Here is a 25,114-nt window from a genome sequence, read left to right as displayed (position 1 = left end):
AATGGCTACGGACGATGGGAGTTGTAATCCAGCAACTACAACTCCCATCAAGCCTAGCCGCCGGCCATTCTGGCTGGGGCTGATGGGAGTTGGAGTCCATCAGCTCCATGTTGCCTAACCCCTGGTGCGGGGCATGACTGATACCCTTTTCGTTGCACTTCTTCCGTATCCTATATGGGACTACAGCCCCCAGCATGCCCTGCGCCCAGTCCCCTCTCTAAACTCAAGTTCTGTATAGAACTACATCTCCCATCATCCCCCGCGCGGGTGACATCTCCCTTTGGGCGTCACGGCTCCGCTTCCCCCGTTTCCTCTCAGTCACGTGCGTAGGAATCCCCTCCCTCTCTGCGGGTGACGCGTAGAACCTCGGCAGCCAATGGGCGTTGAGCATCGCAGGCGAGGCGACGCAGTCGAACGCTCGGCGGAGGGAGGGCAGGACGGGCAGGCATGGCCCTGAACGGCGGGGGAAACCCCTTCGAGGGGGAGACGGGGAATCCCTTCCAGGTGCGTCTGGCGGGGGCGCGCGGGGGGGGGCGCGGCTTCTCCTCCCCTCCCCCGGGGTGGTGGTGCCCATTCCGGGGTAAAAGGGGCTCTTTACCCGGATAAGGACCGGGGACTCGGGGAGCAGGATTTCCCCTGGGGCGTTGATCTCGTTGACCCCCTGCCCGTTGTCTTGAGGTTTGTGGGGGGGGGGCTCGTAGCTTACCTGCCCCCAGTCCCTCGGGGGGGAGGTGAGCAGAGGGGTTTTAACCTCCCATTCTCCTCCCGTGGTAAGTCCGAAGTTGGGAGTAAGTCGGGCGCCTTCTTGGCTCTCCGTTTTGGGTTTGCTTTTGCCCCTGGTACAGTGGTACCTCGGGTTACATACGCTTCAGGTTACAGACTCCGCTAACCCAGAAATAGTACCTCGGGTTAAGAACTTGGCTTCAGGATGAGAACAGAAATCGTGCAGCGGCAGCAGGAGGCCCCATTAGCTAAAGTGGTGCTTCAATTTAAGAACAATTTCAGGTTAAGAACAGACCTCCAGAACGAATTAAGTACTTAACCCGAGGTACCACTGTACTGTGATTGTGGGGTGCTGGTCTCTCTGCCATCCCCAACCATTGTCCCCCCCCCCTTATAATAAACCAACTTGAATATAATATTGGAGGGGCAGGTAAGCCCCTCCCCACATAATCGATCCCAAGACGCGGCACACACATACTCTTTGAATGGCAATGCCCATCAACTTGGGCGGGGAGCGGGTGGCCTCGCCCCCTCAAACATTTTATTGGGGAGAGGCGTCAGGGACCTCGGGCCCCTAGGAGTTGGCTCCTAGGAACCACCGTCTGCTGCTTCCCCCATCCCGACCCTTCAGAAGCGACTCTTCCTCCTGGCGACTGTTGGCAGAGCAAGAGCGAGATGCCAGTCAATTGTTGTTGCCGTTTGCTGCTGCTTTGAATCTGGTGGTCAATGGATCCTTTGTAGCCGAGCCTGTAGGGCAGGCTTAATTTTTTAAATTACTCTTTATTGGTGTAATGAGGGCCTCTCTCGCCACTCCTGTCTCATCAGTTGGGGTAAGAAACAATTGATCTGTCTGGATCTGTTTAGTCAACCATACTATTCTAGAACGCTGCAGTGTTTGTGGCTGCCCTGCCTTAAAAATAAATTAAAAATCCTCAGGAATAATTGGAGGCTGCCTGTTACGGAGCCACCCGAGCCCTAGAATAACTGAGGGGCTTTACACATACTCTTCAAATAGTATTTCCCATGGTGCCTTCGTTTATCTCCACCTCCTGAGAATTGCTGCATTCTGTCCTATCTCTGGATTAAATAAACCTAGCTGCTCGCCCAGCCCAGATCTCTTTGGATAATTGGCCGCTTGGCTTCATTCTAATTGCCTCTTCCGCCTTTCAACTCCACGGCTGTGAAACTCTTAAGGTTTGGCCTGGTCCACTGCAGTCACTTATCTCTCCTAGAGATAACTAGGATCTGAGGTGGGGTAAACTATTGTCAACTCAATAAGGTTATTAACCTTGGGGTTTTATCATATGAGACCCCAAGCACGTGGTTCCTTCAGAGCTGTAGGCCTGTTGTTGACTATCTTTTCAAGTGTGGTCGTTTTTTTATTGTCAAATAGTGTCTTCTCCGACTGGGAAATATTTCTGATACGCTGGACATCTTCCATGTTGTCTTCCTGTCCCTTCTACTGTTCTTTGGGCCCAACCCAACTTTTCTAAGCAAAATGGGTTGCCTAACTTCCATAGGCAATGAGTAACTGCCTGGGTCAATATTTATCCTTTGGTCAAAAGAGAGAGCTGTGAACAGTGCTTGGAGGTCTTGCTTTCCACAAGCCTTTTTCTTTAGGGAAGTTTTATTGTATTTTTAATATTTTGTTGGAAGCTGCCCATAGTGGCTGGGGAAACCCAGCCAGATGGGCGGGGTATCAATTATTATTATTATTAATCATCATCATCATCATTAAGCCTCTGTGTGGGTGCTATCTGTGAGTGCTCAGGGGTACTCTTGTCCAGTGTTAGAAATTCAGATATATACAGTGGTACCTTGGGTTACATACGCTTCAGGTTACAGATGCTTCAGGTTACAGACTCCGCTAACCCAGAAATAGTACCTCGGGTTAAGTACTTTGCTTTAGGATGCGAACAGAAATCGTGCTCTGGCGGCAGCAGGAGGCCCCATTAGCTAAAGTGGTATTCAGGTTAAGAACGGACCTCCGGAATGAATTAAATACTTAACCCGAGGTACCACTGTAAGCTAAGCGCCAAATGGCTCCTTAAACCAAGGGTACAGTCACCAAAACAGAAGGTCTAGTTGCCATTTTGGGGCAAGACGGCTCTCAAGTCTTATTTTTCAAATAATGGACTGACTGTGATTGATTCTCAGTTAAACATCTGGCCAGTTCAGATGGCAACTTTAAGCTCAGTTAAGAGCTTAGAGAACTGAAAGAAGAAAAGTCACTTGACCCAGGGACAGTCCACATGTATATTGGCTTATCTCGACCTCTTTTTCTTAATGGCAACAAGGGCCATTCATAACGCCGGGATATTCTTCACAACTGTGATCAGGGCAGCCATGTGGGCTAAGTGAAGACCAGCGACAACAGCTCACTGGAACGCCATTCGCTGTTCCTGCCCAGGCTGGCACAGAAAAAAGCATTTTGGTTCCAGAAATGCTTTCCAGTTGTGCAGGAAAAAATATAACTGACATAATTTTTCAGGATGGGTTATTAGTGTGTGGAAACAGCCCAGATCCAATGATTCCCAGATGGTGGAGATGTCAGGCCCCCTCCTGGCCCCCAGACAGCCTCACTTGGTCTCAAGTGGCCAATAGCTTGGTGCAAAATGTGCCTGGCTCATTTTGAACACTGCACACTAGCAGAGGTCTACTGCACTAAGGTCCTGCTAGTATATGTCCCAGAAGGCAACTGGTTGTAGAATCATAGAATTGGGAAGAGGCCTCGAGGGACTTCTGTGTGCTGGGCCTGGGGGTAACCCGTGAAACGCGGTTCAGGACCAGGCCAGAATCCGAAGGTTCTGCTAGGAGTCAGTCCGACAGGGCCAAGGTGGGACACGAGGCAGGAAACCAGGCAAGGACAGGTACAGGATCTCAGGCAGGGTCAAGCATACAGCAACGTTGCTCCCGCAACCTGGGGCGGGGTCCAACAGCCTTTTATCTTTGTCGGGGTATCGGCCGGTCCTGATCCCCCGGCGACTCACCTCCTGGTCTCGCCCGAAGGCGAGCACTCCTCCTGCGAGTACTCAGGTCTCTCCTTCTCCCAGACCTGAGTCTCTGCAGCTCAGGAGACGTCGGTGGGTTACTAGACCCAGAGGCTGCCTCAGCCTCCCCTGACCCAACTGGTAGTAGAGCAGCTGTAAGTGATGGCCCAGCTGAAGGCAACGAGGTAACCCCGCATCTGGAGCCAGGGCAGGCTCAGGCCCCTGACTCAGCCCAGCTGGTGTTTGCTGCAGGGGAACCTGTGCAGACTGGGACTCTTCAGGATCAGGCCTCAGACTTGGTTCAGATGATGCCTCAGGCAAAGGATATGGTACAGACTTGAGTCTCCTCTGGTTCTGAATCCGAGCCCGAGTCCCAGGCCATCACACTCTAGTCCTTCAATGCAAGGAATCACAGCTAAAGGATCCCTGCAAGATGGCCAGCTGAGCTCTGTTTACAAACCTCCAATGAAGGGGTGTCTTTTCGCACTGGTTGGCCTCTGTGAGAATAGGATGTTGGACTTAGACGAACCATTAGGCTCAATCTGGCGACGCTGTTGACAGAGGCAGAGAGTTCGAGCATTCTCCTCCACATCCTGCCCATCTCAGGAAGCTATGCAAGAGCTGAGCCACCCGCTTCAGACAGGCTTCAAATCAAAACATGTAGCTTTAGAGCGCTCCATTTCAACACTCCTTTCCCACAAGGTTTTTTTGTGTGCAGAGTGAACAATAACAGCAACTGGCCAGCATATAAGCGATTAAAACACAGGGCCTGCTTTGCGAAATCAGACCCCAAAGACCATCTGCTTCAACATCCTGTTTCCAACAACAGCTGGCCGGAAGCTTCCAGAAAGCCGACAAGCAGAGTGGGGGGGGGGAGAGCACACCCTCCCTTCTCCGCCCTCCCAGCACACAGAGTATTCGGAGGTAGACTTGCCCAGAAGATGGAGGCTCCAATCAGATGCTATCACAGCGAACAGCAAAAAGATATTAGGACTGAAAGGGATGCGTATTTTTGTTCCTAAAAGTTTTTGCAAACCACCAACTCACAGAAGAAACATACGAAGGCAGCGTACAAGGGAATCCTTAAAACATCACAAATGTTTAAGATTATGAAATTCAGAAATGTTTTCTGCAGAATTGCAGGTGCCTCTGGTTTCAACAGGAAAAAGCCTTTCAGAGAACTGACACCAAAAGCTTTGATTCATGTAGGCACTGCTAGATGAATACAGCTTAACTGCGCAGAGGTCAGGTGGTTTTGTGGGATGATCTCAGGCGATCAGGGGGTGATAGCCATGCCACACATTCAAAGCATTCCCCCACCCCCTTCCTTTATGTTGAATTGGCAGGGCCCAATATGGCTCCCTTTCACCACCTTTGCATGCAGCGGAGTTGGAAGAACTTCCTGACAGTAAGAGCTGTTCGACAGTGGAATTTGCTGCCAAGGAGTGTGGTGGAGTCTCCTCCTTTGGAGGTCTTTAAGCAGAGGCTTGACAACCATATGTCAGGAGTGCTCTGATGGTGTTTCCTGCTTGGCAGGGGGTTGGACTCGATGGCCCTTGTGGTCTCTTCCAACTCTAGGATTCTATGGAGTTGTGCCACGAAGCATGAGAAGATTCGACAAATTTGCAGAGGATAACTTTTCCAGCGGCTACTAGTCACTAGTTCTAACCATAAACGATGCTGACTAGCAATCTGGCGGAATAATAATAATAAGAAAGAAAGAAACACCACCAGCACGATGTATCACCAGCCAAACATCGCTATCTGGAGTTACAGTGGTACCTCGGGTTAAGTACTTAATTCGTTCCGGAGGTCCGTTCTTAACCTGAAACTGTTCTTAACCTGAGGTACCACTTTAGCTAATGGGGCCTTACGCCGCCGCTGCGTGATTTCTGTTCTCATCCTGAAGCAAAGTTCTTGACCCGAGGTACTATTTCTGGGTTAGCGGAGTCTGTAACCTGAAGCGTCTATAACCTGAAGCGTCTGTAACACGAGGTACCACTGTACACCATGATGTTGAAACAAGAAGCTGCCTTGGCCCGGTGGGAGCTGAGACACTTTCACCCCACTGCCTCGCGAGCAGGGGCAACACAGCTTGTTTGCGCTGCTCAGCTGGGAGGGGGGCATTAAATTGCGATCCCTGCATTTTGCACCTGGCTATTGGCCACCTGCGACCGAGTGAGGAGGCCTGGGTGCCAGGATAACGCCTGACATCCCCACCATCTGGAGGTGCATAGCATTCCCAGTTTGGGTTCCCCAGTAACTGCCGTTCAGAGGCCTGTTGTCTTAGATGCGGCAGCCAGACTGCTGACTGGGAGCGGCCACCGAGAGCATATTACACCGGTCCTGAAAGACCTACATTGGCTCCCAGTGTGTTTCTGAGCACAATTCAAAGTGTTGGTGCCCTAAACAGCCTCGGTCCAGTATACCTGAAGGAGCGTCTCCACCCCCATTGTTCTGCCCGGACACTGAGGTCCAGCGCTGAGGGCCTTCTGGTGGTTCCCTCATTGCGAGAAGCAAAGTTACAGGGAACCAGGCAGAGGGCCTTCTCGGTAGTGGCGCCCACCCTGTGGAACGCCCTCCCATCAGATGTCAAGGAAATAAACAACTATCTGACTTTTAGAAGACATCTGAAGGCAGCCCTGTTTAGGGAAGCTTTTAATATTTGATGAATTACTGTATTTTAATAGTTTGCTGGAAGCTGCCCAGAGTGGCTGGAGAAACCCAGCCAGATGGGCGGGGTATAAATAAGTTATTACAGTGGACCCTCTGGATACAAACTTAATTCATCCTGGGGATCCGTACTTACCCCCAAAAATCCATATCCAGAGGTACTGCTTCTGCGCGTGCGCACGGCGCAATAGAGCACTTCTGCGCATGTACGCATGGCGAAACCCAGAAGTCTTTGCCTCGTTCGTAACTCCAAAGGTACCATAACCTGAGGTACCACTGTATTATTATTATTATTATTATTATTAAGACTAGGAGCCACTGAGAGCCATTTCCCAACTTCGGGTGTTGTTGGACTACAATTCCCATCATGGCGCAGTGACCAGGGATTATGGGAATTGTAGTCTACCAATATCTGGGGATCCAAAGTCAGGGAAGGCTAATCTACCATATCAGTCACTGACTTCAACACCTACACCAGTTCTCGAATCTAAACACAACTTCTTTTGTCTTCTCAGGACCCCGCCATTGTACAGCACAGGCCGACGTCGGATTACGCCACCTTGGATGTCTACAACCCTTTTGATAACACAGCGGTAGGAGGGCTATTCTTTTATTACACCAGTTTCGCTCTTGCTTCTTTTTACAGGGTGAGGGAAAGTCTCCGAGGCCCAGTTTGCAGCTGGGCTGAGATTGCACTCGGCGTATGGGGTGCTGAGGGGAAACTCTCTAGAACTGGTGTGCCTGTGAGAGAAATTGCCGTGTCTCTCCTTACACGGGCGCATGGTGGCCGGGGTTCTTTTGAGGCCGTCAGGGCAGCATGTAGGGAGTCCAGAAGCATTGTTAAACTATGGAACTCCCTGCCACAGGAAACTGCGATGGCCGCCATCTTGGATGGCTTTGAAAGAGGATGAGGCAGTTTTTAGCTAATTGCTAAAAACTGGAAAAAAGAAACTGTGCCAAAAAATGGAATGGCAAGACAAACTGTTAGAGGATATTGAACTGGCTAGATTAACAGAGGCAATTAGAGACCACACTAGACAAGAGTTTCAAAAAGCATGGGGGAAATGCAGCGACTACTTCACAAAATGGTGCCCTAAAATACATACCTGGACTTGTTTCGATTAATTTCTGCAGGAGACTTTGTGGATATTTAAGTTATAACTAGAAAAATATTAATAATTATTCATAAAGGAAACAGCTTATAAGAAGTAAGTAAGGAGGCCAGATAAAGGAAGTCTTTTATTAGGTTGTTTGTATTGTTGTACATTATGCTCAATGTATGTTATGTTATGTTCATGTTTAATGAGGGTGGATTGATGTATTTGGGGGGGTGGGGTGTTTATGTTATTTACCATATTTTTTGTCCCATAGGACGCTCCATCCCATAGGACGCACCTAGTTTTTTGGGGGGGGAAATAAAGGAAATTTCCCCCCCTTTATTTCCCCCCCAAAAGCAGGTAGGGGAAACCGAACCAGGTCGAGGAACAGTGGGATGGCGGCGCTGCGCCTGCCTGCTGTCCCCCGAGCTTGTGGGGCTGGCCGATGTCTGCCCGGCGCGAGGTGCGCTCTGCTTAAGGGCGCCCCGCGAATCGGGCAGCAGGCTGCTATCCGCAACGTGGGGAGCCCTGCGGGGAACTCTGCGGATGTCTTCCTGAAGCCTGGAGAGCGAGAGGGGTCGGTGCGCACCGACCCCTCGCTCTCCACACTTCAGCGAAAGTCTGCATTCGCCCCATAGGACACACCCAGACTTCCCCTTCATTTTTGGAGGGGAAAAAGTGCGTCCTACAGGGCGAAAAATACGGTATGTTGTAAATAACATTTCCAATAAAAATTTAAAGAAATAAAATAAAAGAGGGTGAGGGTGAGGGTGAGGGGAAGGCTGCCAGTAGCCTAACCAGCCATGACGGCTATTCTCTGCCTCAACAGTTGGAGGCAGGAATGCATTTGAATCCCAGTTGCTGGGAACCGCAGGTGGGGAAAGCAGTCTTGTGTTCGAATCCTGCCTGAGAGTTTTCCATTGGGACATCTGGTTGGCCGCGGGGAGAACAGGATGCTGGACTAAGTGGGTCGTTGGCCTGATCCAGGAGTCAGGCGCATCTTATCTTCTTACATTCTCCCCTCTGCAGCAGCTGCCCCCTCCGTACGCTGCCCCTCCCTCGGCTTCACCGGCCCCCCTTGCGGCACCGCCAGCTCCTGCCTCGCAGCCCGCCAAGAAGCCAAGCCCCACCGAGCCCAAGAATTACGGCTCCTATGGCACTCAGGTAAGGGGGAAGCGCCTGCGTTTAAACGCTCCTGGGTTCGAGACTATAAATCCAGGATGGTCGCTTTTTATTTTACGTTCTTATTTCCGTTTCTTAACTCCTCCAAAACGTCTTCTGTTTTCTGCACGAGTTTTGTTTCCTTGCTGCATTGCTTTTGTAACGGAAGTAACAAAAGAGGAATTTAAATACAGTGGTAATAATAATAATAATAATAATAATTTACCATTTATACCCCGCCCATCTGGCTGGGCCCCCCCAGCCACTCTGGGCGGCTTCCATAGAAACCAGGAAACACTAAAATATCATACATTAAAAACTTCCCTGAACAGGGCTGCCTTAAGATGTTTTCTGAATGTCAAGTAGTTGTTTATCGTTTTGACATCTGCTGGGAGGGCGTTCCACAGGGCGGGCGCCACTACCGAAAAGGCCCTCTGCCTGGTTCCCTGTAGCTTTGCTTCTCGCAATGAGGGAACCGCCAGAAGGCCCTCGGCACTGGACCTCAGCGTCCGGGCAGAACGATGGGGGTGGAGACGCTCCTTCAGGTATACTGGGCCGAGGCCGTTTAGGGCTTTAAAGGTCAACACCAACACTTTGAATTGTGCTCGGAAACGTACTGGGAGCCAATGTAGGTCTTTCAAGACCGGTGTTATGTGGTCTCGGCGGCCGCCCCCAGTCACCAGTCTAGCTGCCGCATTCTGGATTAGCTGTAGTTTCCGAGTCACCTTCAAAGGTAGCCCCACGTAGAGCGCATTGCAGTAGTCCAAGCGGGAGATAACTAGAGCCTGCACTACTCTGGCGAGACAGTCTGCGGGCAGGTAGGGTCTCAGCCTGCGTACCAGGTGGAGTTGGTAGACAGCTGCCCTGGATACAGAATTGACCTGTGCCTCCATGGACAGCTGTGAGTCCAAAATGACTCCCAGGCTACGCACCTGGTCCTTCAGGGGCACAGTTACCCTATTCAGGACCAGGGAGTCCTCCACACCAGCCCGCCCCCTGTCCCCCAAAAACAGTACTTCTGTCTTGTCAGGATTCAGCCTCAATCCATTAGCCGCCATCCATCCTCCAACCGCCTCCAGGCACTCACACAGGACCTTCACCGCCTTCACTGGTTCTGATTTGAAAGAGAGGTAGAGCTGGGTATCATCTGCATATTGATGGACACCCAGTCCAAACCCCCTGATGATCTCTCCCAGCGGCTTCATATAGATGTTAAAAAGCATGGGGGAGAGGACGGAACCCTGAGGTACCCCACAAGTGAGGGCCCAAGGGTCCGAACACTCATCCCCCACCACCACTTTCTGAACACGGCCCTGGAGGAAGGAGCGAAACCACTGTATAACAGTGCCCCCAGCTCCCAGCCCCTCTAGACGGTCCAGAAGGATGTTATGGTCGATTGTATCAAAGGCCGCTGAGAGATCCAGCAGAACTAGGAAACAACTCTCACCTTTGTCCCTAGCTCGCCGGAGATCATCAACCAGTGCGACCAAGGCAGTTTCGGTCCCATGATGAGGCCTGAACCCCGATTGGAAGGGATCCAAATGGTCCGCATCCTCCAGGCGTGCCTGGAGTTGTTCAGCAACCACACGCTCAATCACCTTGCCCAAGAATGGAAGATTTGAGACTGGGCGATAGTTGGCCATACTGGCCGGGTCTAAAGATGGTTTTTTAAGAAGCGGTTTAACGACCGCCTCTTTCAGCGGATCTGGGAATGTTCCCTCACAGAGGGAAGCATTCACCACCCCGCAGAGCCCATCGCCCAGCCCTTCCCGGCTTGCTTTTATTAGCCAGGATGGGCAAGGATCAAGGAGACAGGTGGTTGGTTTCACGCGTCCAAGCAGCCTGTCCACATCCTCGGGGGTAACGGATTGAAACTGATTCCATGCAACTTGACCAGACAGGGCTCTAGCACTCTCCCGCCCCAGCCCTGCTCCCACGGTGGTGTCTAGCTCCTTCCGAATATGAGTGATTTTATCTGCAAAAAACTTTGCAAAATCGTTGCAGGAGATCTTGGGGTCTTTACAAGGCCCCGGTGGTAAAGGTGGTTCCGTTAAATTGCGGACCACCTGAAAGAGTCTCCTGCTACTATTTTCTGCAGATGCAATAGAGGCGGTGAAGAAAGTCTTCTTCGCCGTCGCTATCGCCACTTGGTAGGCTCGACGTTGAGCTCTAACCTGTGTCCGGTCAGATTCGGAGTGAGTTTTCTGCCACCGACGCTCTAGCCGTCTCAGCGATTGTTTCATCGCCCTCAGCTCCGAAGAAAACCACGGGGCTGTCCGGGCTCCATGCAATCGGAGAGGGCGCTTCGGAGCCAGACAGTCAATAGCCCTGGTTAACTCCGCATTCCAGCGGGCCACCAGGGAATCAGCTGAAAGGCCATCAACATGGGATAAAGCATCCCCTACCACTCTCTGGAAACCATTTGGATCCATTAAGTGGCGGGGGCGGACCATCCGAATTGGTCCCACCTCCCTGCAGAGGGGAAGGGTCGCGGAGAAGTCCAGTTGCACCAGGAAGTGATCTGACCATGGCACTTCTTTGGTTTCACTTTTACTTAGTGTCAGATCACCCACGTCACTAGAGGTGAATACCAGGTCTAAGGCATGTCCATGACTATGAGTTGGGCCCAACTTATTCAGGGACAGCCCCATGGAGGCCATGCTTTCCACGAAGTCCCGAGCGGCCCCTTGTAAGGTCGTGTCGGCATGGATGTTAAAATCCCCTAGGACAACCAAGCTAGGTGTCTCCAGGAGAACATCCGCCACGACCTGAAGCAGCTCGGACAGGGAATCCTTGGTGCAGCGGGGAGGTCGGTACACCAAAAGGAATCCTGTACTGCCCCTATTGCCCAACTTCCAGAACATGCACTCAGAAAACTGGGTCTTCCCAGTAGGACGCCTGATGCAAACTAGTGACTTCCTAAAAATCACTGCAACCCCCCCTCCCCGCCCACATGACCTGGGTTGCTGTGCGTAAGAGAAACCCAGTGGGCAAGCGGCAGCAAGGACAGGCCCATCTGCTTCCTCCAACCAGGTCTCTGTCACACATGCCAGGTCAAATCCTCCATCCACAATCAGGTCGTGGATGGCAGTGGTTTTATTCATCATTGACCTGGCATTACACAGCAACACCTTCAGGTCATGTGGGTTTCCCCTGTTGATTCCAGTATCCATCCGGTCAAGGCCAGACCCGGAGGCAGGGATAGTCTTCAAACAGCGACTAAACCTGCCTCCTCGGTAATGACATGGTCTGGTCTTAGCGTAACTCCGCCTCCTGCCCATGATCACCGAGATCGGATGTCCCAGTGCTTCCGCCCCTGTGGAACTTGTCCCAGCCATCGTGTTGGCTGGGGCCCCACTCCCAGGCAGCCCTGATCCCGCCCCTTAAAAACAAAATACAAACTATACAGAAGCAATAAAACAACAGAAAACAAAACAGAACAATAATACTAAAATTAATCCCCAACCAAATATCCATACCACCCACCCACCCCAACAGAAGAAAAAAGGAAAAAGAGAAATACAAATTTAAATTGCCACCGACTGCTTGAGGACATTTTAAAACACATTAACCACTTGGAATAAGGGCCTTGGCCGCGCCCCCTGGGCCAGTTGGAAAAGCCCTGGAAGGGAGCAGGCCCTGCAGTCCTCACCCAGCCGATGGTCCGAGGCTTCCCAGCAGCAGGAGTCCCTTTATAGCTGGGAGAGCGGGCTTGGGCCACGCCCCCTGGGCCAGTTGGAAAAGGCCCTAGAAGGGAGCAGGCCCTGCAGTCCTCACCCAGCCGATGGTACCTTGGGTTACGTACGCTTCAGGTTACATACGCTTCAGGTTACAGACTCTGCTAACCCAGAAATAGTCCAAGTCCAACTGCAAGTCCAAAGCATCTTGGAATGGTGACCAAGCAATTTATTGCCACAGTTGACAACACAGCATCGTAAGTTGCCACGAAATAAAAAAGACCACTTAAAGGATTACAGTGGTACCTCAGGTTACATACGTTTCAGGTTACATACGCTTCAGGTTACAGACTCTGCTAACCCAGAAATAGTGCTTCAGGTTAAGAACTTTGCTTCAGGATGAGAACAGAAATCGTGCTCCGGTGGCGCAGCAGCAGCAGGAGGCCCCATTAGCTAAAGTGGTGCTTCAGGTTAAGAACAGTTTCTGGTTAAGTACGGACCAACTTGGACTCTGCGTTAGTCATCTGAGGCCATTATTTGTGTTCCTCCTCCATGAGAGGTCTGGGGGGGGGGCAACATGCAAAAGGGCCTTTTCTGTGGTGCCTCCGTGTTTGTGGAATGCTCTCCCCAGGGAGGTTTGCCTGGTGCCTTCATTATATATTTTTAAGTGTCAGGCAAAATAATTCCTCTTCTCTTAAGCCTCTAAACAATCTATGGCCTTTTAAACTCTGTGTGTGGGGGGGTATTTTTCTTTTGTTTTGTTACTATGCTATGTATTTTTGCGTATAGTAAACTGCCCCGTGATCTTTGAAGGGTGGTATATAAATAATAATAATAATAATAATAATAATAATAATAATAATAATAATAATAATTAATAAATGAAGAAACGGTGGTGAAACTTGCACTCTTTGATTCCCCAAGAATGCTGCTCATCTGTTCTTTTCAGCTTGTATTCCTTCAAGCCAATCTTCAGGACTAGTGACTTGTCATTGTGTGGGTTATTTAAAAAAATGAAACTAGTATTCTTATAATGCTGCTTTCTGAGGCCATTGCCACTTTCTGTGATTATGTGATGTTGCGCCGGCCGAGGCTTTCTTAACGGAATGATGGTTTTCCGAAGTTTGGCTTCTCTTTTTTTAACAAAGATCTATTTTGATTCATTGGCAAACTTCGTTTACGTCAAGCAGAAGGCTGCTTTTACAAACTGTAAAGAGAAAAGGAAATGAACGAGCGGGGAAAAAGAAACCCACTTACTTTCACTTCTCAGAAGACTCAACGAGGGCGAGTTAACTCTGAGAGATATCAGACCACTCTCCCTGTGACACTCCCAAACCACTTCCCTTAAAGAAACAGCACACCGTTTCCATTGATGGGTTACAGTGCACCTGCTTCGGCCGATTAGAGACCTTCTGATGTACTACAGGCAGAAATAGTTTTCTCCTTTATTTATGTATTTATTTTCAATGCAAAATTACAACAAAAATGACAAACATAAAATCCAAAAAACAAACAAACAAAAAACAAAGCAAAACAAACAGAAACCAAAAATGAAAGGAAAAAAACCACACCCACAAAGAAAACTATGCCATCATAAGAATCTTTACGTATGTAGGCAGGAAACTATAATAGTTTTCTCATTTTCCCTTTGGAGCAATAGTTTAAGGCTCTTTTCCCAGGGCTGTTAAACAAGACTGCCTTTCTGTGCGTGGATGCTCTGCAGTTAGAGTGGGACCTTGGTTCTCAAACTTAATCCGTTCCAGAAGTCCGTTCCCTCTCAGTGATACCATTGATATGTTTGCTTTTGAATGTTCATAGAACCAAATTGGGTTATTGGCTGGAGTGTTTGTGTTTTAAAATAATTTAGTAGTGATGTACAGTGGTACCTTGCTTCTCAAACTTAATCCGTTCCGGAAGCCCGTTCCAAAACCAAAGCGTTCCAAAACCAAGGTGCGCTTTCCCATAGAAAGTTTCAGACTTTTAAAAACAACCCCTAAAACAGCAGTTTAACATGAATTTTACTATCTAACAAGACCATTGATCCATAAAATGAAAGCAATAAACAATGTACTGCAGTCAATCAATCAATCAGTCAGTAGCAGAACTGGGTTTCACACAGTCACAAAAACAAACAAAAACAAACAAAAACAAAACAAAAAGAGCTGCAAAAACAAAAAGGCAAAATAAATAGCAAAAACAGACAGACCTCAGTGTAACCACTCAAAACGGAAGTGTGGCACTCAAATTGGAAGTGTAACACTCAAAGCAGTGCACATTCGGCTTCTGAAAAAGGTTCACAAGCCGGAACACTTCCAGGTTTGCAGTGTTTGGGTTCCAAGTGGGTTCCAAGTTGTTTGAGTACCAAGTTGTTTGAGAACCAAGGTACCACTGTATTGATACGCATTTTACGTATCCATTGTGAGCTGCTTTGAGCATATTCATATGGAAAAGTGGCATAGACATTTAAATAATAATAAAAAATCAATTGGATGAAAAATACACATCGGGAAGGACAGTCCCTCCTCTTTCATTCCTGCTGATTTTTCTCCTGCTTTCCCCCCAGGAGTCGACTGCGGCAGCCACGGCGGAGCTGTTGAAACGGCAAGAGGAGCTGAACCGCAAAGCTGAGGAGCTGGACCGGCGGGAGCGAGAACTGCAGAACGCTGCTCTGAGTGGCGGAGCAGGTATAGCCCACCCTGGCAGTAAGAAAAACCCTGACCTCACTCTGGGGGTGTAGTGATCTGGGGCCGCGGGGAGGCGGTGCCAAAGACCACGACTGTTTCCTGCAGCAGGGTCTGTCGCAGAGTTGCCCAATCAGGGCGAAAGGGGAGCTTTTTAGCCACACGCTCCGGTTGAAGCCCGTCAGAGTGAAAGGAGGGGAGGCAGCCTCTGAGGATGGGCTCCAGGCATCACTCTGGAGAAAAAAGAGGAGGTTGTTTTGTAGGCTGCTGTAATGGTTCTAGGGGTTGCTCGTGAGTAAGTTGCCGCCACTCCTGGCTAGATTACCTGGTTGAACCCTTTCTGTCTGGACAGCCTCTCACCCGTGGCTGTCTCAATCGCTGGCAGAATCCGTCAGTGGGCGTTTCTTGAACTTCTTCCAGCAAAGAAGTTCTTTGACGCCAAGTCTCCTCCTACTCTCCCTGCGTGGAAGTCTTCTGCGCAGGGAGGGTGTGGGCAGCGGAGGACCCGTGCTCTCCCCACTGGTCTCCGGTAAAGAGTCCTGGAGCCCCCTCTCCGATTCCCCCATCTGCCCCCCTTCTCCACTGGTGCTACGCTGATTTCCTTCCCCAGCAGATGGGCTGCCTCTCTCCCTGCTGGGACCCTCTCCGGCATCCCTCTGGAGCCTTTCCTCCGCCTCTGGCTCCGATGGCAGTTCCCTGACAGCTGCAAAGCGAAGTGTTTAGGAACACCGAAACCACAAGGTGCTTCAGTTTCAAGAGAACGACATGCGAGTTCTGTTACGTACAGTGGTACCTCTGGTTGCGAACAGGATCCATTCCGGAGGCCCGTTTGCAACATGAAAAGAGCGCAACCTGTAGTGGCGCGTCTGCGCATGCACAAGTTGCGATTCACCGCTTCTGCGCATGCGCGTGACATCATTTTGCGTGCATGCGCAAGCGGCGAAACCCGGAAGTAACCCTTTCCGGCACTTCCGGGACGTAACCTGAAAAAACCTAACATGAAGCGGACATAACATGAGGTGTGACTGTACAATGGAAAAGTCTACTTTTTCGTGGGACCAAGACAGCCGATGGCGCGCACATCGACGGAGCGACCAATCGTCTGAACGCTCGCCGACAACAAACGGCAATCGCCCGCCCAACTGCCGCAGCAGCCAATAGCCTGTGGAACTTGCCGCAACAACAAATCACCCGCCAAAACGCCGCTGACAATCTCCGGCTCGCAGCAGCCACCAATCGCCTCTCCAACCACATCACTATCCATGTATAAGACGACCCCAATTTTTAAGCTTAGTTTTTGAAGGAAAATAAAAACCCTAGTCTTATAAATGGAAAAATACAGTAAGTTACTCTGAAAAAAAGATATTGGAGCACTCCAAATCATTTGCCTCCATGTAGGGGCGCAGAAAATAGTAGATCTAGTTGATCTGCATGGTGGAGATCTGCATGGATCTTTGCAATGTATTATTAGAGTATTATTATATAATCTTAGAGGGGGCTTAGCTGTGAGTATCGTGAAAGGACCCTGAAGTTGCCACTTGCCTCACTCTTGTTTTTCTGCTTTTGGATTTGCAGCTCATCAGAACAACTGGCCTCCATTGCCTTCCTTCTGTCCGGTGAAGCCGTGTTTCTATCAGGATATCCCTGTGGAGATCCCCGTGGAATCACAGAAAACGGTCACGACTATGTACTACCTGTGGATGGGTAAGTCCTTGAAGCACAGCACAGCGGCAGAGGAGTCTATGTCTTGCAGGCAGAAGGTCCCTGGCAGCCACAGGGAGAATTTAGAGCAGGTGTGGTCTTAATCCTGCTGGATCAAACCAAAGGCCCATCACTGTTCCAGTTGAGCCAGTGTGGTGTAGTGGTTAAGAGCGGTGGACTTGTAATCTGGTGAACCGGGTTCGCGTCTCCGCTCCTCCACATGCAGCTGCTGGGTGACCATGGGCCAGTCACACTTCTCTGAAGTCTCTCAGCCTCACTCACCTCACAGAGTGTTTGTTGTGGGGGAGGAAGGGAAAGGAGAATGTTAGCCGCTTTGAGACTCCTGAAGGGGAGTGATAAAGCCAGATATCAAATCCAAACTCCTCTTCTTCAGCGTCCTCTTTCTCACAGCGGCTAGCCAGGTGTTTAGGGACAGCCCAGGAAGGGGACCTGAGGGCAAACAACAACTGTAGATCTCAAAACTTTATAGACCATTGAGACAGAGTTGATCATAAGGATATAAAGGTCTGAAGTAGAGGATATAAAGTACGACACAAAGATTTGAAGATTAAAAACCGGTTGAAAGGATGGAGGGAAGTCACGAGCTCAGTAGAGCAAAGAGTTTATTTGTTTTGTTATTGGTATGCTGAAATATTGTGTTGAAAAAGAAATTAATAAAAATCATATTAAAAACAAACAAACAACTCTCCCCACTTGAGGTTCGTGGCAACTGGTCATTCAGAGGCATGCTGCCTCTGACAGCACAATGAGAACGTAGATAAACTAGCCTAAGGCCACTGTGTCAATGGGGATCCTCCTCACATGCTTTAGTTATTTTGCAGCTTCGAAACAGGAAACAAACAACCACCTGAAGAAGCGTTCTGTGTGGCCTGCAAGCTTGCACACACACACTCAAGGCATAAGTACAAATTACCGTATTTTTTGCTCTATGAGACTCACTTTTTCCCTCCTAAAAAGTAAGGGGAAATGTGTGTGCGTCTTATGGAGCGAATGCAGGCTGCGCAGCTATTCCAGAAGCCAGAACAGCAAGAGGGATTGCTGCTTTCACTGCGCAGAGATCCCTCTTGCTGTTCTGGCTTCTGGGATTCAGAATATTTTTTTTCTTGTTTTCCTCCTCCAAAAACTAGGTGTGTCTTATGGTCTGGTGCGTCTTATAGAGTGAAAAATACGGCAGCTAGGAAACACAAGCCACATCATTGTGTGTGTGTGTGTGTGTCCTTTTAAACACTTTTGGGTGTTTTCACTGAATAGGGGTACTGATTTGTTTTTTTGAAATATCTATATTTATTGTGGGGGTTTTTTGTTGTTGCATCTTTTCAAATTTATCCTCTGTGCTGCCTTGGGTTCTGCACTGTGGGAGAAAGGCAGGATAGTAAACGAACCCAAGCCACAAATAAACAAACGAGCAGCCTTTGGGAGGAGATTGCACAGAATTAAAAAGAATGGTTAGTCTTAACTCTGTACAGGACAGAGAGAGGGGTCACAGCTGCGTCCCAAGGGAGGGCTTTAGCTTTTGCCCCCCCACCCCGTGGCTGCAGTTTGTGGGGGACACCTTTGCCCTTCTCTCTCCCCAATTCCTCGAGATCAGCTAACCCACGCCCCCTTTCTTGTCCCCACAGCCGGCATTGTGACTCTCTTCTTCAACTTCCTGGCTTCCCTGGCCTTTTTCTGCGTGGATTCTGGGGGCGGCTCAGGCTTTGGCCTCTCAATCCTCTGGGCCTTGATTTTCACGCCCTGCTCCTTCCTCTGCTGGTATCGGCCCATGTACAAGGCCTTCAGGTACGGCGGGAAAATGGGCGTGCGGCTGCGAGGCCTTGTGTTGCCATGGAGCGGGGATATTTTGGGAATTGGTTTCCGCTGCCTAAGGAATGAGGGAACCTTTGGGCCCACCTGAATGTAAACTGGGCTCACAACTCCCTTCAGTCGCAGGCAGCCTAGTGAGGGGAACGCCACATTTTGAAGAGTAAAAATGAGGATGCTACGACGACTCTCATTTTTAAATAGCTCTACTATATGTTGAAGGGACGCGGGTGGCGCTGTGGGTTAAACCACAGAGCCTAGGGCTTGCCGATCAGACGGTCGGTGGTTCGAATCCCCGCAACGGGGTGAGCTCCCGTTGCTCGGTCCCTGCTCCTGCCAACCTAGCAGTTCAAAAGCACGAAGTGCAAGTAGATAAATAGGTACCGCTCCGGCGGGAAGGTAAATGGCGTTTCCGTGCGCTGCTCTGGTTTGCCAGAAGCGGCTTAGTCATGCTGGTCACATGACCCGGAAGCTGCACGCCGGCTCCCTCGGCCAATAAAGTGATATGAGCGCCGCAACCCCAGAGTTTTCCGCGACTGGTCCTAATGGTCAGGGGTCCCTTTACCTTTACTATATGTAGGCTATAGAAGCTGTGATCTGTTGCTGAGGGGAGGCAGGAGAAAAGAAAAAAGCAAGTCTTCAACCACCAGTTATGTCAATGTATCATCCAAAAGTCATAGCCAGAGACAATTTGGCAAATATTTAAAAAATCCACCCAGACAGAATTTTTACCCCTGTAAAAGAGGATGTGTCCTGGAAAAGGGGGACACATGGCACCCCTGCTCAGCAACATTTGAAGGGTCACCGATTCCCCATTCTTGAGAATAAGAGTTTTATATGGATAGAGTTTTTTTACTGGTCTGGTTTTATGTATGACTGTTGTGAACCACTCTGACATTTATTTCAATGGAACAGCAGTATCTAAATATTATAAACAGACACAGCCCAGTTACAGCAATAGGGTCCTAACTCTTCCTTTCTCTCCTCCTCTTTCAGGAGTGACAGCTCTTTCAACTTCTTCGTCTTCTTCTTCATTTTCTTCGCGCAAGATGTGGTTTACGTTCTCCAGGCCATTGGCATCCCAGGCTGGGGGTTCAGGTAAGGCGACCCTGTTCTTCGCTGTCTCTGTGGCCTGCAGTCTTGTGACTTCAATTTATTACCTGCCCTGAGGTCCCAGGGCAAGCTAAAACAATTGAAACACTTAGGTTGAAAACAGTTTAAATCAACTGGCGGTCACAGAAATAAGGCGGGTCCTGGAAATATATATCTGTGGCGTCAAAAGTGTTGGGATTTTATATCTCACCAGCTGCGAAGAGCAGCTAGATTGCTGACATGTGATATCTCTGAGCGTGAGACAGGAAGTCTCTGCCAGTTCTCTTGTAACCGGAGAGTTACTTTCGCTTCTGAGTCGAAGTGTGAGTCGAGTCGGAGACTCTTGTGTTTGATGCTCAGGAGAGCAGTCATGCTTGTAAGAGCTGCTTATACAGTCTTAATAAAGTAGTGAGTAGACTACGGACTGTCTCTTTCTTCTGTGATGGGATGCCAGAAGATTAGTGTGCTCCTCTCAGGATGGAGGGGTCGCTTATTACCGGTCTCTCTGGACTGAGGGAGGATTTCAGCCAGAGAGTGACCACCGGAGAGAAGCCTTGGGAAGTTGGCACCCTTCCCGGGGGCGTTTTTCCAACAAAAAGTCCAGGGATATAAAGGAGGCACACCTTCAGCAATCGCGGAAAGCTGTATAATGAAGGTACTGGGTTGCGTCTCTGTGGGGAAGGAACTTCACAGCTAAAGGGCAGGGCCACAGGTTCGCCCACAGCCAAGGAGGGAGCCTTGTAACGCTTCAGGTTACAGACTCCGCTAACCCAGAAATAGTGCTTCAGGTTGAGAACTTTGCTTCAGGATGAGAACAGAAATCGTGCTCTGGCGGCACGGCAGCAGCACGAGGCCCCATTAGCTAAAGTGGTGCTTCAGGTTAAGTACGGACCTCCGGAATGAATTAAGTACTTAACCCGGGGTACCACTGTACAACAAAAGCAAAAATCGGTCCAAACTATAAAACTGGAATTCAGTTAAAATGCCTGCTGGATTGTTTAAAAAAAAATAATTAACAAAAAAAGATTGATTGATTGATTGATTGATTGCAGTTTTATACCACCTCTATCTTCCAAGGATCTCAAGGTAGTATATGTGGTCCTCCTCCTCCTCCCTGTTTCATCCTCACAATGACCTCACAACGAGGTAGGGTTAGGCTAAGAGATGGTGACTGGCCCCCTTCTTTAAACTCTTATTCTTTGTTTTTAAAATGGTTTGCAAGTTGCTTTGTGCGGGACGGGGGAATCCAGGCATATAAATAATAATTACGCTTTGTGGCTGCTTTTAGGGGAGATTTTCCTTATGCCTAAAATTGCTGGGTTGCTCACAGTTATCAATTGCCCCCCCCCTTGCTCACGGGCGCTGATCCCTCTTCCCCCCCCCCTCAACTGCAGTGGTTGGATCGTCAGCCTCACAGCGCTGAAGCTGAACACTGGGGTGGCCATTCTCATGATGCTGGTGGCCACACTCTTCACGGTTGTCGCCGGACTTGGCATCATCATGCTGAAGAGGGTGAGTATGGCAGCTGAAGGTTGCTGAGCTCCCAGTCTGTTCTCCTTCCTTCCTTCCTTCCTTCCTTCCTTCCTTCCTTCCTTCCTTCCTTCCTTCCTTCCTTCCTTGAATGAATTTATTATTTCAGTCACAGACCAGTTCCAGCCCACATACAATATCAAGGGAGTCATAAAACACGATAAGGATACATTTGAATTTGCAATTAGGTATAACAGGGACAATACAGATATAGCAACAGTTTAAAAATATATAAATTAAAACTTAGTCATTAACATAGAACCTAAAATTATCATTTAAAACCTTAATCACTATGGTAGCACATCTTCCTTCCTTCCTTCCTTCCTTCCTTCCTTCCTTCCTTCCTTCCTTCCTTCCGTGGCAATTGGCCATAGATTTCTTGTGATTTCTTGGCCATAGAAATCTTACAGGACACTAATACCTCAAGGACCGCCTCTTTCCATATGAACCTATCTGGACCCTGAGATCATGATCTCAGGCCCTTCTTTGTGTGCCCCCTCCTTGAGAAGTCCGGAGGGTGGCAACATGAGAACGGGGCCTTCTCTGCAGTGGCTCCCCACCTGTGGAATCCTCTCCCCAGAGAGGTTTGCCTTCATTATACACCTTTAGGCACCAGGCCAAAATGTTCCTTTTTAACCAGGCCTTTGGTTGATCTGTGGGGAGGGGCCTATTGGGTTGTTGTTTTTATTATGTATTTTGTGGCTTATAGGGCAATATATAAATTCAATAAATAGTGCTCACCTGAGGATCTTAGCACCTGTGCAGGTAGAATGGTAGAGTTGGAAAGGGACCCTGAGGGACATCTAGTCCAACCCCCTGCAATGTGGGGGTCCTGTCTGCAGCCATCCCTGGGTGGGCTCGAATCACCAACCTTCTGGTGGCATGGAGGGAGTTAACGTCCATCACCTGGCTGACACCATCTAGGGCAGGCACGGGCAAATTCCAGCCCTCCAGATGTTTGGGACTACAATTCCCATTATCTCTGACCACTGGTCCTGTTAGCTAGGTAAAGGTAAAGGGACCCCTGACCATTAGGTCCAGTTGTGACCGACTCTGGGGTTGCGGCGCTCATCTCGCTTTATTGGCTGAGGGAGCCAGTGTACAGCTTCCAGGTCGTGTGGCCAGTATGACTAAGCCGCTTCTGGCGAACCAGAGCAGCGCACGGAAACGCCGTTTACCTTCTCGCCAGAGCGGTACCTACTTATCTACTTGCACTTTGACGTGCTTTCGAACTGCTAGGTGGGCAGGAGCAGGGACCGAGCAAGGGGAGCTCACCCCATTGCAGGGATTCAAACCGCCGACCTTCTGATTGGCAAGTCCTAGGCTCTGTGGTTTAACCCACAGCGCGACCCGCGTCCCTGTTAGCTAGGGATGATGGGAATTGTAGCCCCAAACACCTGGAGTTTTGCCTATGCCTGATCTAGGGCTTTTATAGGACACAGCCAGTACTCTGAACAACCATCTCCGGTCTGTCTCTCCCCACAGATCCACTCTCTCTACCGCCGCACGGGCGCTAGCTTCCAGAAAGCCCAGGAGGAGTTTGCCGCCGGCGTCTTCTCCAACCAAGCGGTGCGCACGGCGGCCGCCAACGCAGCGACCGGGGCGGCGAGCAACGCTTTCCGGCCTTCGTAAAGGCGTGCGTGTGTGTGTGTGTGCGCACGCGCATGTGTTAGAAATCTGCCGCTGCTCTTCCTCTTCCGGCCCCCTTCCCAACCGGGGCGGGGGCAGCTTCGACCGACAAGCCGAGTTGCACTTTCTCTCTCCTTCTCTCCCTCGTCAGACGTCCTTCCTATGTGTGCTGATTTTAGAAGGCTGTGCTCTCCCTGCCCGCCCCCGTCCTTTCACTCTCCACCCCCCCCCCGCACCACCACAACCACCACCCAGCATGGAATCGGCATCTGCGGCTCATCTCCTGCAACCGTTCTGCGAGAAGTTTTGAACCTCTTCGCCTTGGCGCCGGAGATTGCAGCAGGGGACCTCTCTGCCTTTTCTCCCAAGGCTGCGTGGAGGATGGAGGCCTTGCTAGGAGCGACTCTTCAACTGCTGAAGCATCTTCACGTGCCCCCCCCTCCTTCAGCTTAGCCCAGGTGGGGTGAGGCAGGGGCACTTCCCCAAGTTCCCCAAATTTCTTCCTTTGAGCTGCGACCATGGGCTGCCGGATCCTCGCATCTCCCACAATTCTCTCTGCCTCCCTTGCTTCCTGATTGGTTGCCCCCCTTAAATGGCAAGGGGCTTTGATGCCTCGAACATCTTCCCTGCTGGTGGAAAACAGAGCAGGGAGAACTACACTGGCAGGATAAGGGGTCCTCCTCCTCCTGTTCAGTGCAGAGAGGTGCTTCCTGAACCCTTGTGTGTGTTTGTGGCCCCCTCTGCACTATGCATTTAAAGCAGGATCACACCACTTTATAAACAGTCACGGCTTCCCCCCAAAGGATCCTGGGAAACTAGTCTGTCAACAGCGCCGAGACCTGTTAGCAGGCCTTTTTTCCCCTCACACAGTTACTACTAGAGGGGTTTAGCGATCGGTCCCTCTTCCCAGGGAACTCTGGGAATTGTAGTCCTCTAATGTGTCTTAGCAGCTCTTGGTACGCTTAACAAACTACAGCTCCCAGGATTCCTTGGGGGAAGCCAAAGTAGCTGCTTAAAGCGGTATGACATAAATGTAAAATGTATATAGTGCAGATTGGGGGCCTGTGCGTGTGGGTCCGTCTGTGGGAGAAGAGGCGCTTGGCTTTTTCTGCTGCGCCCTCTTTATTAGCTAACTGCTGCTCTCAGAGCGGCCATTGCTTCTGCTGCGCTCCCTTTCTAGGCTCTCTCCTCCACCAAGTTTTATAGGGCTTTTTCTTGCCGGTGCTGGCCACTGGAGGGTGGTGTTGGCCTACATCTGTTTTATTTTAGTAAATAGAACAGTACTGGGTTATTTCCCCGCCCCTTGTCGTCGTTGAGCTGAACCCTTGCGGGTGATGCCACAGAATTTCATCTCCATGCCTCCTGCTTTCCCCACATGGCCTGTGGGTGGGGAGCTCTGTGCCCCAAATCTTTGTACCCCAACTCTCCCTAGGTTTTTCATCCATTACAGCCCTGCCTTATCTTTGATATTGTGTGTCTTCATTTTTTAAAGTGGGGGTGAGGGACTGATATAAATAGGTATCTGTTTTGGGTTTGGCACCCTTTTAGAGGTTTCCCAGCACTCCCTGTTCCTTCTCTGCCTCCAGATCTGAGGGGGGAGCCTGCACCCCACTATCCAAATTCTGCTTAAAATGGTCTATTCCTTCTTTCCGTCCCCATCTGCGCTCGCCTTATTCTCCTGAACCATGGCTTAAGGAAAGGAAACAGGTGAGGGTTGGGGGTCTGAGGTCCAGCCAGGTCGCCTTCCTCTCCCTGTGCCTCGAAGGCCTGCTTTTTGTGGCCTGGGATGCTCTGAAGAGCAAAGGGAACCTGCCGGTTCTTCTCCCCCTGGTCTCGGTTTCACACCTGTGCTCTTTCTGTCTCTCTTTCTCTCAGCTCCTGCCGGTTCCAGATCTCAGCCCAGAGGCTTTCGATCCTCTCTTCCGTGGCTCATTCCGTTTGTTTGACCCCCCCGAAGGCCGACCGCCCTTCTCCTTTTCCCTGCGTCTGAAATTACCGGGTCCGTGCCGCGTAGCCAATGTTTCCCTGACTCACTCGATGCCCTTCCTCTCCCCCCATGTTGGACTTTCTTGTCCGTGCGTGCGTGGTTCTTCCTCCACCCCGACTTTTTTATTATTTATTTTGCTGTGCCAAATGCAAGATGACTTAACGGAACTTTATTTAAGGAATAAACTACATTTTAACTCGCTGGTCTCCTGGGCTGATGTATAAGGGGCTTCGGGGGGCGGGGGACCATATTGCTTTAGCTTTCCTGGTTGTAACGCCAGTACTTTGTCCCGCTACCCTAACAACAACAACAACAACAACAACAACAACAACAATTTTATTATTTATACCCC

At 50.0% G+C, this 25,114-nt stretch overlaps 1 protein-coding gene across 4 annotated transcripts; it reads left to right on the top strand.

The window, feature by feature from the left end:
* The first annotated feature begins 358 nt into the window (after positions 1 to 358).
* On the top strand, positions 359 to 24,961 carry SCAMP3 (secretory carrier membrane protein 3). Of its 4 annotated transcripts, none has more exons than XR_014163486.1 (10): positions 359 to 504; positions 6,902 to 6,979; positions 8,513 to 8,647; positions 14,885 to 15,005; positions 16,578 to 16,706; positions 18,344 to 18,503; positions 19,521 to 19,622; positions 21,011 to 21,128; positions 22,632 to 23,233; positions 24,651 to 24,961. XR_014163486.1 is itself a non-coding variant. In XM_081891842.1 (10 exons), the coding sequence occupies exons 1-9, from the start codon at positions 448 to 450 to the stop codon at positions 22,776 to 22,778; spliced, it is 1,047 nt and encodes a 348-aa protein (XP_081747968.1). In that variant the 5' UTR covers positions 359 to 447; the 3' UTR covers positions 22,779 to 22,782; positions 24,651 to 24,961. The 4 variants fall into 4 exon arrangements, 3 of the variants coding, with proteins under 3 accessions (XP_081747968.1, XP_081747969.1, XP_081747967.1); XM_081891842.1 differs by having other exon boundaries at positions 22,632 to 22,782; XM_081891843.1 differs by having other exon boundaries at positions 8,516 to 8,647; positions 22,632 to 24,961.
* Positions 24,962 to 25,114: the final 153 nt, after the last annotated feature.

Source organism: Podarcis melisellensis (genome assembly GCF_964234715.1).
Source record: "Podarcis melisellensis genome assembly, chromosome: 16".
In the NCBI taxonomy this organism is placed as follows: Eukaryota; Metazoa; Chordata; class Lepidosauria; order Squamata; family Lacertidae; genus Podarcis; species Podarcis melisellensis.
Note: the sequence above shows the minus strand (reverse complement) of the source record. Positions and strands in the feature narration are given on the sequence as shown.